This window comes from Salvelinus namaycush, chromosome 21, assembly GCF_016432855.1.
Source record: "Salvelinus namaycush isolate Seneca chromosome 21, SaNama_1.0, whole genome shotgun sequence".
Lineage (NCBI taxonomy): Eukaryota > Metazoa > Chordata > Actinopteri > Salmoniformes > Salmonidae > Salvelinus > Salvelinus namaycush.
Genome location: NC_052327.1, coordinates 18,646,477 through 18,663,294, shown reverse-complemented (window position 1 = coordinate 18,663,294; position 16,818 = coordinate 18,646,477). Strand labels below are relative to the sequence as shown.

Below are 16,818 nucleotides of genomic sequence, written 5' to 3'. Positions count from 1 at the left end.
GACTTAATTCCAAAATTGTAAATGGTCTAAAATCCTACTAAAAGCAGTGAATATGGAGAGAACTGAGGTATAACAATCACAGCAATCGGTTCTTTTCTTATGCCTAAAAGCAGGGCCCTGAGGCATTTTTACTTGTGATTCACAAATAGGCTATATGAAACAAGTTATGAAGCAAAGGAATATAGATATGAGTGTAATCTAAATAGAATAACATTTGTATACTACTGGCTGAGAGAGACCGTGTGAGTAGGCTGGAGAGCATTCCTATCAACAGTGCAAACATGACCAACAAATCAGATAGATGTAATTTCTCAGTTTTAATTGATTGCAACATATCTTATAACCACACAATACAAAATGCACATCAAATATTTTTTTATCAGGCTCAGGTTGCAACCTTATTTGATAAAATAAAAACTAGCAAAAATACGCTTTTACAAAAAAAAAAAAAAGTATAATGTAAATGCCACTTTGGATAACCGTAATCAAAACCCCATTTTATTCTACATTTAAAAAAGCCTGACATAAATAAGTTAGTATAATTTCTCAGTGTTTTTACACAGTTATGTACACTTCAAAGATTTACACGAAATAAACAGGCAGTGACTGCTTTTTTGTGTGACAATTCTTAGCCTCTGAACAAAGGCTGATTGTAACTGGGTGAAATAAGTTATTTTCGAAGCTACATTTGCATGGTCAGCAGTCTAACAATGTCATGGAGAAGAGGGGGGTGAACAAATTCTATTACCTTTCTTAATCACGCAGGAGTACAATGTCAAGGCAACCTGGTGGTAGGTGAAAGCGTCGACAGCCATATTGAAGCAACCAGGTATTTGGTATTGTAGGGCATTATTCCACCCATATGGAAACGCCTCATTAAAAGTAACATAACCGTTAAACTAACGAAGACATATTTGAGCATGTCAGGGAGAGGATACAGTCGATTCATACAACCAGTACAGTTAACATAGACTATCCTTCAGCAAATGATAACCTCCCACAACTTCAAATACAATTGGCTACACTTTCAAAAACGGTGAGTAGGAAAAATGTGATATTCCGGAATCTCTCAAAATACAAAAAATATTGGCTGACTTCAGATCTCTTTTTTTGTCATAACAGAAATAGTTTGTGGGGTGGATGAGAACCCAGGTTGAGTGACACTTAAATGACCTTAAAAAAACAACAAGGCCACACATTAAGTACCGTCCTTCTCTCCTTACATACAGGGATGACCTATGAAGATCTATATTGATGAGGAACAATTATTTAAACCATAATAATTTTCTCAATGGAGCAGATTTATTATACTTCAACAGGTTACACTCACTGCCTTAAGATACACAGCATTTTGAAAACAAAACTACACTGCAATTCTTCAAGTCAAATCAAATTCACGCCTTTTACATAAAGGATTTTTTAAAAAAACAATACGTTTTATGTGCTACATATGAAGAGAAATATATACACAGGTAGTAAAAAAAAAAATGAGCAAAAAAGTTAAACCTAATTGCACACTGCTACATTGACTGCTTTTAGAGGCAGTAACTTTATGAGTGCCAGAACTTTAGTGTTTATATTCAGTGCTTGCACAGCGTCCCCATCCTTCAGGAGAATTGATATGTTTCGTTTTCTTTGTAGTTCCTCTTCAAAAATCAACCAACACTGAGGCTTTTGATGACAAAAGGGGAAATACGGCTTCAGCTCTGCAGAGAAAAAAAAAGAAAAAAAAAAGTTGTGAGATCAGCTCTAATGTACAACCGTGAACATGATTACATACAAATGCATAAAAAACTTGTAGTTTTGACATGACAATACATTTCTAAGAAACCTAAAGAGAAATATTGAAGTCAAAAAGACACCCTACAGACTCATTCAAAGCACCAAGACTCACCAGAATACTTTCACTTTCCAAATTATAATTTGTTCTCTCCAACACACACTTTATTTAAAGTTTCATTAAAACTTTAGGCCTATTAAAAAACGTTGATAGGCTACTGTGCTTTCATTCACTAGAATGGACAGATGTTTTGAGAGGGGCCTAGCGTGCATAAGGCACTATGAGGAGACCAGCCTCTTCTCCCTCTCGTGAGGGCAGTGGTTGCTGACGTTTTACTATAGTGTTGTTCTGAGACTTGTTTACAGTTTCGTCGGAAGCTCAACCTCACCGTGGCAATGGTTGTAGTAAACGTTGCCTATGTGTAGCCTCTTGGACTTTAACCCTTTACTAGACCGCATTGAACGTCACGATATAGTTCATTATGCATTTCGAGCTTCATTAAAGCGTATAGTCACTTGGCAATTGCGCATAACGTGGGAAATTCCCAACTGCTTAACATATTATTTAGACAGCAGGTCTTAAAAGCTTACAGGAATACACGTCAAGTGATGTCTCTCTTCACAAAACCCAACTTGAACAGCTTTACACACCCTGCAAAAAAATTGCCAATATATTGGGTGAGTTCCAGAACAGTATAGTCCATCTCACTAAAGCCAGACAATATCTAACGGGCTATGAAACTAGTCGCCTGAGCTAGAAATAAAAGAAACTCCAGCATATTGCAAGCTCCAAGAGACCATAGTCCTTCTGTCCTGTTGTATCAGACAAGTTACTCACCTTTGTCATCTTCACGTTTGAGTCCTGGGACTGGTTTTCCTGGGTGTATTTTCTACAGAATGCGCCAAGGCTGGGCAACGAGGAACTTCATCCGAACTGTTGTGTGACCTTTTATTTTGGGACGAGGGGTCTGGAAGAGAAATAATAAAAGTTAGGTCAAAATGATATTCTCGAAAATGAAGTATTGCGAATAGCGTAGGGCGTTACTTTATTATTATCTTTAGTGATTTGCTTATCAGATTCCATGTCTTCACAATTTGACAGTCATGTGCTACCGGTAAAGCCTAGTGAAAACGATGCTAATAAATTGCAGTAACGCTTTTATTTAGAATAACTAACAGTGGGCCATCTAACTGGTAACTTTCGACCATGTAGCAAACAAACAGTCTACTATAAGGTTACGTCGAGCCTGGCTGATACAAAATTACATCAGCGAATGAGCCAGCACCGGAAAAGTAGCCAGAAGGCAGAAAGACAAAGCAGCCAGACTGACATCATGATTAGAATTTATCATCATTATTCATAAACGCGTACCATGGCAGGCTGGTCTTTTTCTCTGCCCGGTGCACTGCTCTTTGCTCTCCGACCTTTCTGTGTTTTCAGAGGGCTGCGGTGGAGTCGCACAACTATTCCCATTAAGATCCACATTATTATTCCCAGAGGGGCAAAGGCCCTTTGCCGATCGTTGAGTTCTGCTGTAGAAACGTGGAATGTCTTTACTATCCACTAATTCCCATTCGAATCTCCCGTTTAATAGGGGTGTTTGACTTGAAAAATCGAAGTTCCATTTCGCTGAGGACGTCTCTTCAATCTCTTGCAAATGTCCCTTTAAATCCCTCCTTAACTCTTCGTGATCCACCGGGCCGAAAAGGTTTCTGCAGGCTGACGGTTTGGGGTGATCCGAAAACCGAGCATCGGTCCTTTCAAATGTAGGGCTCCCATTTGAAACACGAACATTTGACATTTTCCGAGAATCAAAGAACGTCCAAATAGAACACTTAAAAATGCGTATTTCCTCCTTGCTCACCGCGATCCAAAACAAGAGTAAATCGGCTGATCAACACAAACGCATGCATAGGTCTGTAAAGAAACGCTAACTTCCAATATGGCAATGTGAGCTAAAGTAGTCTCGACAGACCATCAAAACAAAGTGCCGTAACTGAAGCCACTCCTGTCAATTTCGTCTCGTAGTAAGAGAGAAGAAACAACAGACAAACCTTTTCAGCACCCAATATGGCGATTGAGGGAGGCTGACTGGGCTAGAAATGATTGACACAGAGAGCAATTTAAAACGAAGAAGGGCATTCATTGGTTAAAGAGTATAGACCCGCCCATTTCCCTTACGGTTATCTACACGCTACAAAGGCTTTCTTCAATACGTTACTTAAACTTCATGAAACCTGCTGTAATCACAATAGGCATCTGTAACATTGTAGCAGTGGATGTAACGAAATAAAGGGCATAATAATGAAACGTAAACAGTATACAGTATACAGTAAACAGTATAGTAAACAAACCGTCGTGTTGAGAGAATATTTGAATGGCAATGTGGTCTATCTCTGTGTCAGAGTTTTTCAGCACCAAAATGTAACAATAAATATACAGGGGAAATCTAATTTTATTTGTGAATTATAGAATTCTAATTGTTTTTCAATACATGTGGAGATTGTAATACAACCTTAATGATTTGAAACGTTTGAAAATACACAAGTCAGTGTGAAGCAACTTGTTGCATGAGGTAGGTACACTTCCATTGTCATATGTCAAGCATTCTACAAATCTGAACATTTTAATTATTTTACACGGCGATGACTTATTTCTCTCCACGATTTAGATGAGAATATTTACTTATCTGGGCTAAGTCAAAGTCACCAGTGGTCACCTCAGCAAAAGGGATGGGTATCACAGTAGTGGCAAGCATCTCTCATTGGGAAAACAATCTTATCTGCAATATATCGAAACCAGACAATTTTGAAAAAATAATCAAACCATCAATAACTTCTTTGCCATCTGCAATAGAGACAGACTTGGCAGTACAATGTGACAAATGTACACTTATTTTTAATTAGTGTGCATGCTGAAGGCAGGACACTGGATTTCTTACATACTTCTACTCATTACATGTATTCCGCCCTCTTTAGAGCTGAAACAATTTAAGATATTAACAAGAAACCAACTTTCAAATGTGCAGACAGCCCCAACTTACATTGCTTGAAAAAAATCTTTCATGGAAATCAAAGGGCCATAGACTTCAATGTTAAAAATGATACAATTTGGCTGCGCATCTCTTCTTGAACCGTTTAATCTATTAACACCAAAAACAACATTCAGACTGACCTTACTTAGATTGGTTGTCAAAGGCTTTTTGATACCATTTACACCTTTTGAACTATTCTGATTTAAAATGTGCAATATTAACATGAGAGTCAACGGTGACCATAAGAGGTAGACAGTATTCACAGTGCCACTGCTTTCTAACCACTCAATATGTAGTGAGGTATATTATACGTAGTGAGGTATATAAACGGTGACCATAAGAGGTAGACAGTATTCACAGTGCCACTGCTTTCTAACCACTCAATATGTAGTGAGGTATATTATACGTAGTGAGGTATATAAACGGTGACCATAAGAGGTAGACAGTATTCACAGTGCCACTGCTTTCTAACCACTCAATATGTAGTGAGGTATATTATACGTAGTGAGGTATATTATACGTAGTGAGGTATATAAACGGTGACCATAAGAGGTAGACAGTATTCACAGTGCCACTGCTTTCTAACCACTCAATACCTAGTGAGGTATATTATACGTAGTGAGGTATATTATACGTAGTGAGGTATATAAACGGTGACCATAAGAGGTAGACAGTATTCACAGTGCCACTGCTTTCTAACCACTCAAGCTAGAAACTCCAAACCAACTTCAGGATGATGGAAACACTTCATACATTCATTATTTAATTCCTCTATCCTTTAATCAGCTTAGATGTGTGTAAATTCTGTTACCGTATAAGCTATAAACACAAACCAACTTTCAAACGTGCAGACCACCCCAACTTTCCTTGAGAAAATTCAAAAATATTTTTTACAGCATCTATACTTTTTTGTACTACAACAATATTTAAATGAGCTCCCAATGCACTTCAATGGCAATAAAAGGGCTATAGACTTACATGGGGAAAATTTGGCAACTCAACTCCTCTTGAACCATTTAACACTAGAACTGCTGGGTCTAGAGGGACCCCCCCTTCAAGCTAATAAGCAGTCATTCTGACTGCAACATTCTAACAGTGTAATTAATACATGTCATATATGCTATTGCAAAAATAATAATTTGGTTGTGTTTATAAGAGCTTAGGTAACATTAGAATAAGATTTTTTTTTAATGTATAACAATAGCATTTTCATTAGTTTATGTTACTGTAAAACTAAAAACACCAAAATTCAAGTGTTCAATCAATTTTATTTGTGGAGTGCCTTTGTTACAACTATATAAACAGAAAGCATGTGTTGAAACACATTAACAGCTTATTTTAATAACAACCAAATAAACCCCCCCCTTGCCACTGAAAGGCATCCTAGGTGAAACGCTGAGTAAATATTGAACCGTTCAAGCTAGACACCATGTTCAGGCTATCCATTCAATCAATCTTTCCATATACATACTTTTCCAACTATAACCAGTCACCACCATTACTACTGGAGTCACAACTAGTGATGGGCGGGTTGACTCATAATCCGCATGGCGGACGGGTTTGGGTCACTAAATATTGTGTGGCTGAAGGGTGGGTGCGTGGCGGGCGGGTTGAACAAAGAGAAACAATACCTTAAAAAATCCATAAAATGTATAATTCTTGTGCAATTTATATAGGCTACATTGAGGTTTTCTGTCATTATTTTAGGCTATCTGGTATTAGTGCATAAACCTAAGCTTTAGGACTTAACTGTATGCGCCAAATAGCCTACACAGCCAATCGCCAAATAATGCTTTTGGGAACGGGCAGAAAAAGTTCATGTCAATCCACGGAGGCAGAAATGACATTGTTGAAGTTTAATTCAATAAGACCAAAGCTGTGAAAGGAGAGTTGAAAATAAAGAGAAGGGAGGGCCAGAAAAGTCATGTTTGGAAAAGATCTAGTGAAGTGGTAAAAGAGGATGATGTGTGTGATGATTGTGAGGCGCTGTACAAATCCGACAGTCACAAGACGGGACTTCAAATAGGCCTATGGCAGGTCAAGGGAACTGTAGTCTCCTGTTCAGATGGGTTAAATGGAAACTGAAATCTGGACACTGACTCTAAGTCTTTAACCTCTCACATATCCTTAATAATAATGCCGGCAGAATGAAGCATTTCTTGCAGTAAAATTATACACCAAATGTAGGCAAAATTTGGACTTAGGAACAGGAGTGGAGAAATATGATTTCTTTCTTTCTGCATTTTGATAGAATGCATTGCTCAGTTAGATAGATCTGTAGAGGTGCTGTCTTCATCATAAGAGCAACATAAAAGCTGATAGTATTTCAAACACATAAAATATGCATCGAAGCCAAACTGAAATATTATCAGAAACACTTTGGGTCATTTTCACAGCTTTCTTTTTCCTTACAACCGGTCAAACTGATGTCATTTGGACATTTTGCACAGATTATATATATTTTTTGCGTTATTGAATTTTCTCCCCAGTCCCTAAACGTATTTGCTCTGAGAAAGAAGACAGAGAAAATATTACTGATGTCAACTAGATTGAAGCATTCACTCTAGGGATCTATGACATTATTCTGGTGAGCAAGGCTTTATGTAGTCTTTTAGGGAAACATATAATGACAGAAGCGAAGCTACATGCATCTAATTATTGGCAAGTTGACTAACAAACAGCCTACAAATATGTTGGAAATTATAAGCAGAATCATGACTAACAAATAAACTACCAATATGTCGGAAATTATAAGCAGAAACATATCAAAATCAGCCCCCCAAAAATTCTGCACCCATTGTCAAAAATCGTTCTGCTGCCTTTAGCGCATTTTCTACATCTTATTTCATCACATATAGTCGGGCGGTTGCAGATGGGTTATTAGCAATTGCGGGCGGGTGCAGGTGAACAAACAGCTGACCCACGCACCATTAGTCAGTACCACTACTATAACTTATTTCAAAACCATAAATACTTCAAAACAAGCTAGCAAGCACATTTTCTTCAGGAAATATACTTCCCATGTTTCCTATTCCTATTGTCATTTTTTTATTTAGAATTATCATTTATTTTAGCTGTAAGATATTTCTCCCATTGAATTTTAATTCCTGGATGTAACTAGGGTCTTACAACCGAGCTTTGCTTCAGGCTTGCTAAAGGAGGCTTTTCCCGGTCCTCATTGAAAGAGAAGACGATACTGACACCTAGTGGTGAAATTCAATAGTAGGCAAATCTGCTATCTAATATCTAATGATCACAAAAATAAAACAGTTTACGGACACAGTATGTAACATACAACTAACAAGACAAAAGCCTTCTAACAAATATATTTAATACCACATCTTACAGCATCATTCAATCCACACATATAGAGTGCACTACATCCCCTCAGACACCAACAGGGATGTATTGAAACAATACAGGTCCATTTCCAATATCCATCTCCCTTCACCTAAGCCTCCCAGCTTGCGGTCCTACCTCCAGTCCACAAACAGTCCATAGGAGTTTTAAGGTCCCAGTGCCACTCACAGATTGAGCCACTTGATGATGTGGAAGTTCTTCTTGCCCACTCTGAGGAGAGAAAGTCCGTTGGCCAAGAGGTGCTGTCCAGGGATCAGTACCTGCTCTGGGCTGTCTGTCTTACTGTGGTTGATCCATACGGCTCCTTCTGATACCATGCGATACCTGCAGCACATCACAACACATTACAGCACAGAAATAGTCAGTTAACACTGTTTGAAAGTCAGACAGACAAAAAAAGGAAGATTTTGAGAGAGAAATAGAGGGAGTGAGAGGAACAAGCAAAGAAATTAAAACCGGCCCAAAAAATAGCAATGTCCTGCTCTTTCCCTGACTTTTCTGCTCATTTGTCTGAACTTTTAAATCACAAACAGAAAATTATTTAGAGCTTAAAAAATAAAAAATCCCCCCACACCTATTCCCAACGTAACCCACCAAGACAATGCATTGTAAGACATTGGTACCCAGCCAGGCGCTAATGTGTCTCTGCTCTCCTTCCTGAACGAATGACAAATGGGCAATAATTGCACGCGTTACTTTAACATTTTAATTAGGACTAACTGAATGGTAAGGAGGTTGAAGAGGTTGATTTCATTTAAAACAATAGTGTAATGATGACTTTGTATTATGCCTATTTATCAGCGTTGGCGCTCATGTTTATAGCAAATAACTTGACCGTGATACTCGTGGGCTAATATTCTCTTTTACGTTTTACTTTGTAAACTTATCACATTTATTGTAAGGGAAACAAAAACATGCTATGTGTTGCAGTAGACCTTTAGAATAATACAAAACATACACTATATATAGAAAAGTATGTGGAATCCCCTTCAAATGAGTGGATTCAGCTATTTCAGCCACACCCATTGCTGACAGGTGTATAGCCATGCAATCTCCATAGACAAACATTGTTAGTAGAATGGCCTTACTGAAGAGCTCAGTAACCTTCAATGTGGCACCGTCCTTCAATAAGTCAAATTTCTACCCTGCTAGAGCTGCCCCGGTCAACTGTAAGCGCTGTTATTATGAAGTGGAAATGTCTAGGAGCAACAACGGCTCAGCCGTGAAGTGGTAGGCCACACAAGCTCACTGAACGGGACCGCAGACCGCTGCGGCACGTAGGCCTCTTAGTTCCAGTGAAGGGAGATCTTAACGCTACAGCATACAATGACATCCTAGACAATTCTGGGCCTCCAACTTTGTGGCAACAGTTTGGGGAAGGCCCTTTCCTGTTTCAGCATGCACAAAGCGAGGTCCATACACAAATGGTTTGTCGAGATCAGTGTGGAAGAACTTGACTGGCCTGCACAGAGCCCAGACTTCAACCCCATCGAACACCTTTGGGATGAATTGGAACGCCGACTGCGAGCCAGGCCTAATCGCCCAACATCAATGCCCGATCTCACTAATGCTCTTGTGGCTGAATGGAAGCAAGTCCCCACAGCAATGTTCCAACATCTAGTGGAAAGCCTTCCCAGAAGAGTGGAGGCTTATGTAGCAGCAAAAGGGGGGACCAACTCCATATTAATGCCCATGATTTTGGAATGAGATGTTTGACGAGCAGGTGTCCATATACTTTTGGTCATGTAGTTTCTTTAGACCTGCATAAAATAAATAATATATTTATTTTGATGGTGTATATCAAATGGATTTATTTGACTTTTTAAATGCAGATGTTCCAAAGGCACACATCAGCATCTTGTATGCAGAGGCCTGGAGATGCTAAACATGTTTACGTTCATTGATGGTCAATGACAGAATCTTGAGACTACCACAGCTCTATGCACGTTACCTCACAATCGAATCACAATCGAATTTCAATGAGGCCTAACTGAATGATAAGGAGGGTGAAGAGGTTGATTTCATTTAGAACAACAATAGTATAATGAGCTTGTGTTATGCCTATTTATCAGGGTTGGGTTCTCCTTTGCCAAGATAATCCATCCACCTGACAGGTGTGGCATATCAAGAAACGGATTAATCATTATGATCATTACACAGGTGCACCTTGTGCTGGGGACAATAAAAGGCCACTAAAATTTGCAGTTTTGTCACACAACACAATGCCACAGATGTCTCAAGTTTTGAGGGAGCGTGCAATTCGCATGCTGACTGCAGGAATGTCAACCAGAGCTGTTACCAGATAATTGAATGTTCATTTCTTTACCATAAGCCACCTCCAACATTGTTTTAGAGAATTTGGCAGTACGTCCAATCGGCCTCAACCGCAGACCAAGTGTAACCACGCCAGCCTAGGACCTCCACATCCGGCTTCTTCACCTGCGGGAACATCTGAGACCAGCCACCCGGACAGCTGATGAAACTGAGAAGTATTTCTGTCTGTAATAAAGCCCTTTTGTGGGGAAATACTCTTTCTGATTAGCTGGCCCTCCCACGCCCACCTTTGGCTGCTCCCCTGTCCAGTCATGTGAAATCCAAATATGAACTGTAACTCAGTAAAATCGTTGAAATTGTTGCATGTTGCATTTATATTTTTGTTCAGTATATATAGTATCAGAAAGAGCATATTCTACAGTTTCTATGACACTTACCTTTGTCAAATAACTTAAAATTCAAGAAGTGCAACTCTATTTCCAAGAATAGCTCCGCTGTCCATGCCTTCAGCACATGACCACTCCGCTGTCCATGCCTTCAGCACATGACCACTCCGCTGTCCATGCCTTCAGCACATGACCACTCCGCTGTCCATGCCTTCAGCACATGACCACTCCGCTGTCCATGCCTTCAGCACATGACCACTCCGCTGTCCATGCCTTCAGCACATGACCACTCCGCTGTCCATGCCTTCAGCACATGACCACTCCGCTGTCCATGCCTTCAGCACATGACCACTCCGCTGTCCATGCCTTCAGCACATGACCACGCCGCTGTCCATGCCTTCAGCACATGACCACTCCCACGGCAGAATTGCTCTGGCTACTAAGCGAAGACTAGTAACACAATCTACTTAAAATATGCTATTCTGTATTTGTTAAAATACATTTTCTTATTTCCACAATGTTTCTTTAGACCTGCCAAAACGAAATTATACTGAAATTCTTTGTGATGGACTTGAACTAGTTGTTTTTTGTTTTAACTTATAGCCCAGAGTTACATAGTATCATTTTTAGGAGTTTATTTTCTTTGAAATAAGTTTTTTTAGTATTCTAATGTTACCTTCATAAACACAACCAAATGATTATTCTTCCGACAGCATATATGAATTGTATTTATTAGACTGTTAGAATGTTGATGCGTCATTGGCTGGAAGTGTCGAAATATGGCTTTAGGCGTACGTTCTTCACTCAGATTTTGTAGAACTATACAAAACATATCCTTGACTCTATCTAAACAAATATCTATTCTTACATTTTTACATGGATATAATTCCACAAATATGTCTTTATACAATTCATCATTTACAATAGTTTATGCCATATTTATGGTGCTTATGTTTGCGCACCTTGAGGGTTGATATGCATATGATGCGTATGCTAAAGGTGCGAGTAGTGAAATAGAGAGTGAGCGACCCTCCGTGTGAGGTAGTCGGGTCAGGTATAAGGAACAGAGGAACGTAAAGGTGGAGCCCTACCCTTTGGCCCCCTGGGGGATGGCCTCTGCCCTGCGGCAGGCATCCAGTACTGTGGTCCCTGGCTCCAGCAGCAGCTCATGGAAAGGGGCCTCTCTGAAGAGCTCCTGCAGCTCAGCATCGCTCATCTGCTCCAGGGCCTGTAGGTTACTGTGGTACAGGGCATTGGTGCACCTGGAGGGAGAGAAACAAACAAACAAACAAACAAACAAACAAACAAACAAACACACACACACACACACACACACACACACACACACACACACACACACACACACACACACACACACACACACACACACACACACACACACACACAGCATTACTAATAGTGCCAAGCGAGACCTCATGAATGACACACAAATTACCTATGCACTCACACAACACACACGGACACACTCCTCACCTTTTGGCACTCTCCAGACCCTCCTTGCCGTGGACCAGTTTGGTGATTTCGGCGGCGAGGCGTTTGTGTGCAGGCCGTTTGCCTGGCTCCTGTCTCTGCTGCTCCATCACCCTCTCCACCTCGGCCAGGGGTAGGAAGGTGAACAGCTTCAGATACCTGCAGGTAGCACAACCAACCCCGACCCAGTCTCCAACATCATCATACATAGGCTGCACTCAGATGCTAATACCACCAGGTCCCATGTTCACAAAGCGTCTCGGAGTAGGGGTGCTGATCTAGTTGCGCCTTTTAAATCATAGAGGGGGGACCTTGTCCTAGATCAACACTCATCATCTGAGACGCTTCAATACGGGCCCAAGGCCGGTTTCACAGACTCGGGTTAAGCCTAGTGGTCCTAGTCTATACAAACAAACCATCAAATTATACCAGAATCAATATAAGCCTAAATAGAAGGCTCTGATAAGTGGGCCAGTTCTATTGCGGTCTCAGTCTCCAGCCACCTACCATTCCACACTGTTGTCAGGCTGCCTGAGGAAGAACTGATAGAGGTCAAACGGAGATGTCTTGTCCCTGTTCAGCCACACTGCATTGCCTGCTGTCTTCCCCAGCTTGTCCCCCGCAGAGCTGGTCACCAGTGGGATGGTCAGCCCATACACGTCCTGTCCAGTCACCCTGTTACAGAGAAATTGATACAATGGTTATTAAAGAGGCCATCACTGGTCAGTTAATGTTGAGGCAAGTGTGTGTTATTGCATGTTTACTACTGTGGGCTATTTATGGCCTTGAAGCATCGCTCTGGTGTCTGATGCACCATGCAGATGTTAGGCTACAATATCTGGAATTGATGTGATAATTGGTCAGTACATTTGCAAATGTCTCTGTGTGTGTCCAATGAATCTGATGTAACATTACTTGTGTATGAACTCGTGCCCAGACATCAGGTTGCCCAGCTGGTCTCTCCCTCCCAGCTGGATCTTACAGTTATGATTCTGGTTCAGGTGGTAGAAGTCATAAGCTTGAAACAGCTGGTAAGAGAACTCAGTTAGGCTCATGCCCTCTGCACTCTTCAGCCTGGACTGGACACTGTGCCTACTGAGCAGGGTCCCCATTCGGAAACGTCTGCCAACTTCTGACAGAAAAGCAACCACATTCCAGTCTTTGTACCAAGCTAAATTGTTCAATAGGGTTACAGTGCCAAGCTTTTTAGAGTCGTTGTGGAAATTCAGTTCATGGTTGGTGAAGATTCGCTGCAAGCTCTCCCTGATAGCCCTTGTATTGTCCTCCACTACACCAGACGGTAGCTGCTCTCTCTCGCTCGTTTTCCCGCTTGGGTCCCCTATCTGTGCTGTTGCACCACCGATTAGAGCGATGACATTGTGTCCTGCGCTTCGAAAATGCAATAGCCCGACGATAGCGAGTAAATTACCCACGTGAAGGCTGTCCGCCGTGGGGTCGAATCCGCAGTACACGGTCTGGCACCCAGACTGCAGCAGTTGAGGAAGTTGATCTTGGGCTGCGTTTTCGGGGAAAGCATCCTTCAAAATGCCCCGTTTATTTAGCGAAAAAAGAATTCCACTTTGGGTTGTTGCAGAGCGATGAAACATGTACCTTAACGTTATACATGGGAGTGTGTTTTTAAAAATAATACAAGAACCATGCCACGATACATGTGAAAAAAACCTGGCTATGGATGCCGCCATATTGGAAACTGTGACACACTGGACAGGAAGATGAAAGGGACTAAAGTATGACCGAAAAAATATAGCGCCATCTGGTGTATTGTGTAACTATACCACATCCTGCCTGTTCCTCCTGACCTGTGGCCTTTTTATTGAAAGGAGCATCACCCACATCACTGTGCACTTTCACCACCCTGTGAAGTTCCTCATAATTTATTTCATCTGTAGTAAACTGCATGCTTTCCCGACGAGTGGTAGTGGGAGGACCACACAACATGTCATCACGTGACTTCAAGTTTACTTCGGCATGATGGTTATTACAGTATATCATTCCAAGCGATTCCACCAACATTTCTCACATAATTCATTTTACCAACACAACAAGATTCCACCTTGTCTAGCATATTTTGTTTTGTCAACATTTGGAAAGTTTAGCCTACCTGTTTCCATCAGGCCTGTCATGACATGTTTTATCCGACATGTGGGCTACTGTAGTAGCATAAAGAAATTGGATGGAAATCTGATTCTTTCCCAGATTCTTTTCTGCCCGTTCCCAAAAGCATTTGGCGATTGACGTGTAGGCTATTTGGCGTGTGTACAGTTAGACCCTAAAGTGTAGATTTACACACTAATGCCAGATATCCCCAAAATTCTGAAAGAAAAATCTCAATGTACCCTATAGATATAAATTGCACAAGAATTATGAATGTGTGTATTTTTAATTGTGTTCTCTTTATTCAGCGATTTTGCAAGGGGAGTGGAGGGGACACCTGGCCCATAGACTTGCATTAAATTGCATAGGGGGGGTTAAACTTCCACTTGTTCTAGTACCTTTTCTAACACATCTGCCCCCAGAAACTCGAGCATCTGATGCAACTGCGCAAGATTTTAGTTCTGGGTTTCCGAGATTATACATTGTGTGACATTGTTCGTACATAGTTTCAATATTGAAATTCGATCTCTAATAGAATGAACGTGTCAGGAGGACACTGACATTTTATATCAGCCAGTCGAAATCATGAATCAACATACATTGTATGGAAATATACAAAGACATATCAAAATCAGGTCAAACTTTGCTGTTATTCACCCCAAAATAAATGCACTACTAAGCAGGTGGGGGGGTTGCTTTGGTTTTACTCTACTTGGCTTTTGTCATTGACATAGAGGGGTAAGAAAACATGGTCAATTGTAACATTATTCCCATTTTCCAAATGATCTAGATTTAAATTCGTGAGATTTGAATGGGATATCCACACAACAGGCAAACACACAACCCAAACAAATACTTTTTTTCATTATCAATCTGAGAGGATAATAAGACACATTATGTAACATTAAAAATCAAATATATATAAATATTGAGGTTCTTATTCTGGTGACATGATGATTGGTTTTTGGCTGCCATTAGACAAATTAAAATAATCTCACACTTTTGTCCATAATAATCTCATCATGTAGTTACAGGTATTCCCAAACTGAGGTACGTGTACCCCTGGGCAATGCCGTCAGGGGTTCCCCCCCCCCCCCCCAAAAAAAATGTGATTCACATTTTCACATTCACAATAATTTATTGTTATAAAAAATAAAAATGTCTTCACATTTTCAAACAGTCCATTTGTCACACTCGCTATCCTCAAACTCCCTGTCCTAAATCAACAAAGGTGCAGCGTGCATATAGTTCCACATCTTTTAATTGGAGTGAAACCTAAACAAACAGGTAAACCGCAATGAACGTGACGCAACCGAGGTGCACACAAACACACACGGAAAATAATAATTACCCACACATTAGGTGGGGGAAAAAGGCTGCCTAAGTATGATTCTCAATCAGAGACAACGATAGACAGCTGTCCCTGATTGAGAACCATACCTGGCCAAAACATAGAAATACAGAAACCTAGAAAACAAAACATAGAATGCCCACCCCACATCACACCCTGACCTAACCAAATAGAGAAATAAAACGGCTCTCTAAGGTCAGGGCGTGACACCATTTCTATTTTCCAACGGGGCTGTACGTACATTTGGGTGAGGTTTTTTTCTCACCTGAGTAGCATCGTTTCACTGCCAAAAATAAAATGAAACCATCTAGTGTTCAGCGAAATAACAACACAATGTCAAATACAGGTAGTCTAGTTAAAAAAAAAATATTTCACCTTTATTTAAAAAAAAAATATTTCACCTTTATTTAACCAGATAGGCTAGTTGAGAACAAGTTCTCATTAACAACTGCGACCTGGCCAAGATAAAGCAAAGCAGTGCGACAGAAACAACAACACAGTTACACATGGAATAAACAAGCGTACAGTCAATAACACAATAGAAAAAAAAGAAAGACTATATACAGTGTGTGCAAATGGCATGAGGAGGTAAGGCAATAAATAGGCCATAGTAGCAAAGTAATTACAATTTAGCAGATTAACACTGGAGTGATAGATGAGCAGATGATGATGAGCAGATGATGGTGTGTAAGTAGTGATACTGTGTGCAAAAGAGCAGTAAAGTAAATAAAACAATATGGGGATGAGGTAGGTCGATTGGGTGGGCTATTTACAGATGGACTATGTACAGCTGCAGCGATCGGTTAGCTGCTCAGATAGCTGATGTTTAAAGTTAGTGAGGGAAATGTAAGTCTCCAGCTTCAGCGATTTTTGCAATTCGTTCCAGTCACTGGCAGCAGAGAACTGGAAGGAAAGGCGGCTAAAGGGGGTGTTGGCTTTGGGGATGACCAGTGAGATATACCTGCTGGAGTGCGTGCTACTGGTGGGTGTTGTTATCGTGACCAGTGAGCTGAGATAAGGCGGAGAT

General features: G+C 40.5%; 2 protein-coding genes across 2 annotated transcripts; both read right to left on the bottom strand.

Annotated features, from left to right (window-relative positions):
- Positions 1-298: 298 nt before the first annotated feature.
- LOC120066154 (cyclin-dependent kinase inhibitor 1B-like) lies at positions 299-3,855 on the bottom strand. Its single transcript, XM_039017314.1, has 3 exons — positions 3,152-3,855; positions 2,618-2,747; positions 299-1,706 (listed from the first exon to the last, which is right to left on the bottom strand). Exons 1-2 carry the CDS (start codon positions 3,579-3,581, stop codon positions 2,629-2,631), a joined length of 549 nt encoding a protein of 182 aa, XP_038873242.1. The 5' UTR covers positions 3,582-3,855; the 3' UTR covers positions 299-1,706; positions 2,618-2,628.
- Positions 3,856-8,128: 4,273 nt separating this feature from the next.
- yars2 (tyrosyl-tRNA synthetase 2, mitochondrial) lies at positions 8,129-14,029 on the bottom strand. Its single transcript, XM_039017313.1, has 5 exons — positions 13,241-14,029; positions 12,833-13,000; positions 12,329-12,484; positions 11,926-12,096; positions 8,129-8,498 (listed from the first exon to the last, which is right to left on the bottom strand). The coding sequence occupies exons 1-5, from the start codon at positions 14,026-14,028 to the stop codon at positions 8,339-8,341; spliced, it is 1,443 nt and encodes a 480-aa protein (XP_038873241.1). The 5' UTR covers position 14,029; the 3' UTR covers positions 8,129-8,338.
- Positions 14,030-16,818: the final 2,789 nt, after the last annotated feature.

Bases quoted from the DNA above. Each gene is read 5' to 3' on its own strand.
- yars2 (XM_039017313.1), bottom strand. From the start codon at position 14,028: ATGGCGGCATCCATAGCCAGGTTTTTTTCACATGTATCGTGGCATGGT. The intron at 13,001-13,240 runs GTAATGTTACAT...TCTCTGTAACAG, and splicing joins GGGCACGAGTTCATACACAA to GGTGACTGGACAGGACGTGT. The intron at 8,499-11,925 runs GTAGGGCTCCAC...GATGTGCTGCAG, and splicing joins ATCCCCCAGGGGGCCAAAGG to GTATCGCATGGTATCAGAAG.
- LOC120066154 (XM_039017314.1), bottom strand. From the start codon at position 3,581: ATGTCAAATGTTCGTGTTTCAAATGGGAGCCCTACATTTGAAAGGACC. The intron at 2,748-3,151 runs GTACGCGTTTAT...TTTCTCTTCCAG, and splicing joins AAAAAGACCAGCCTGCCATG to ACCCCTCGTCCCAAAATAAA.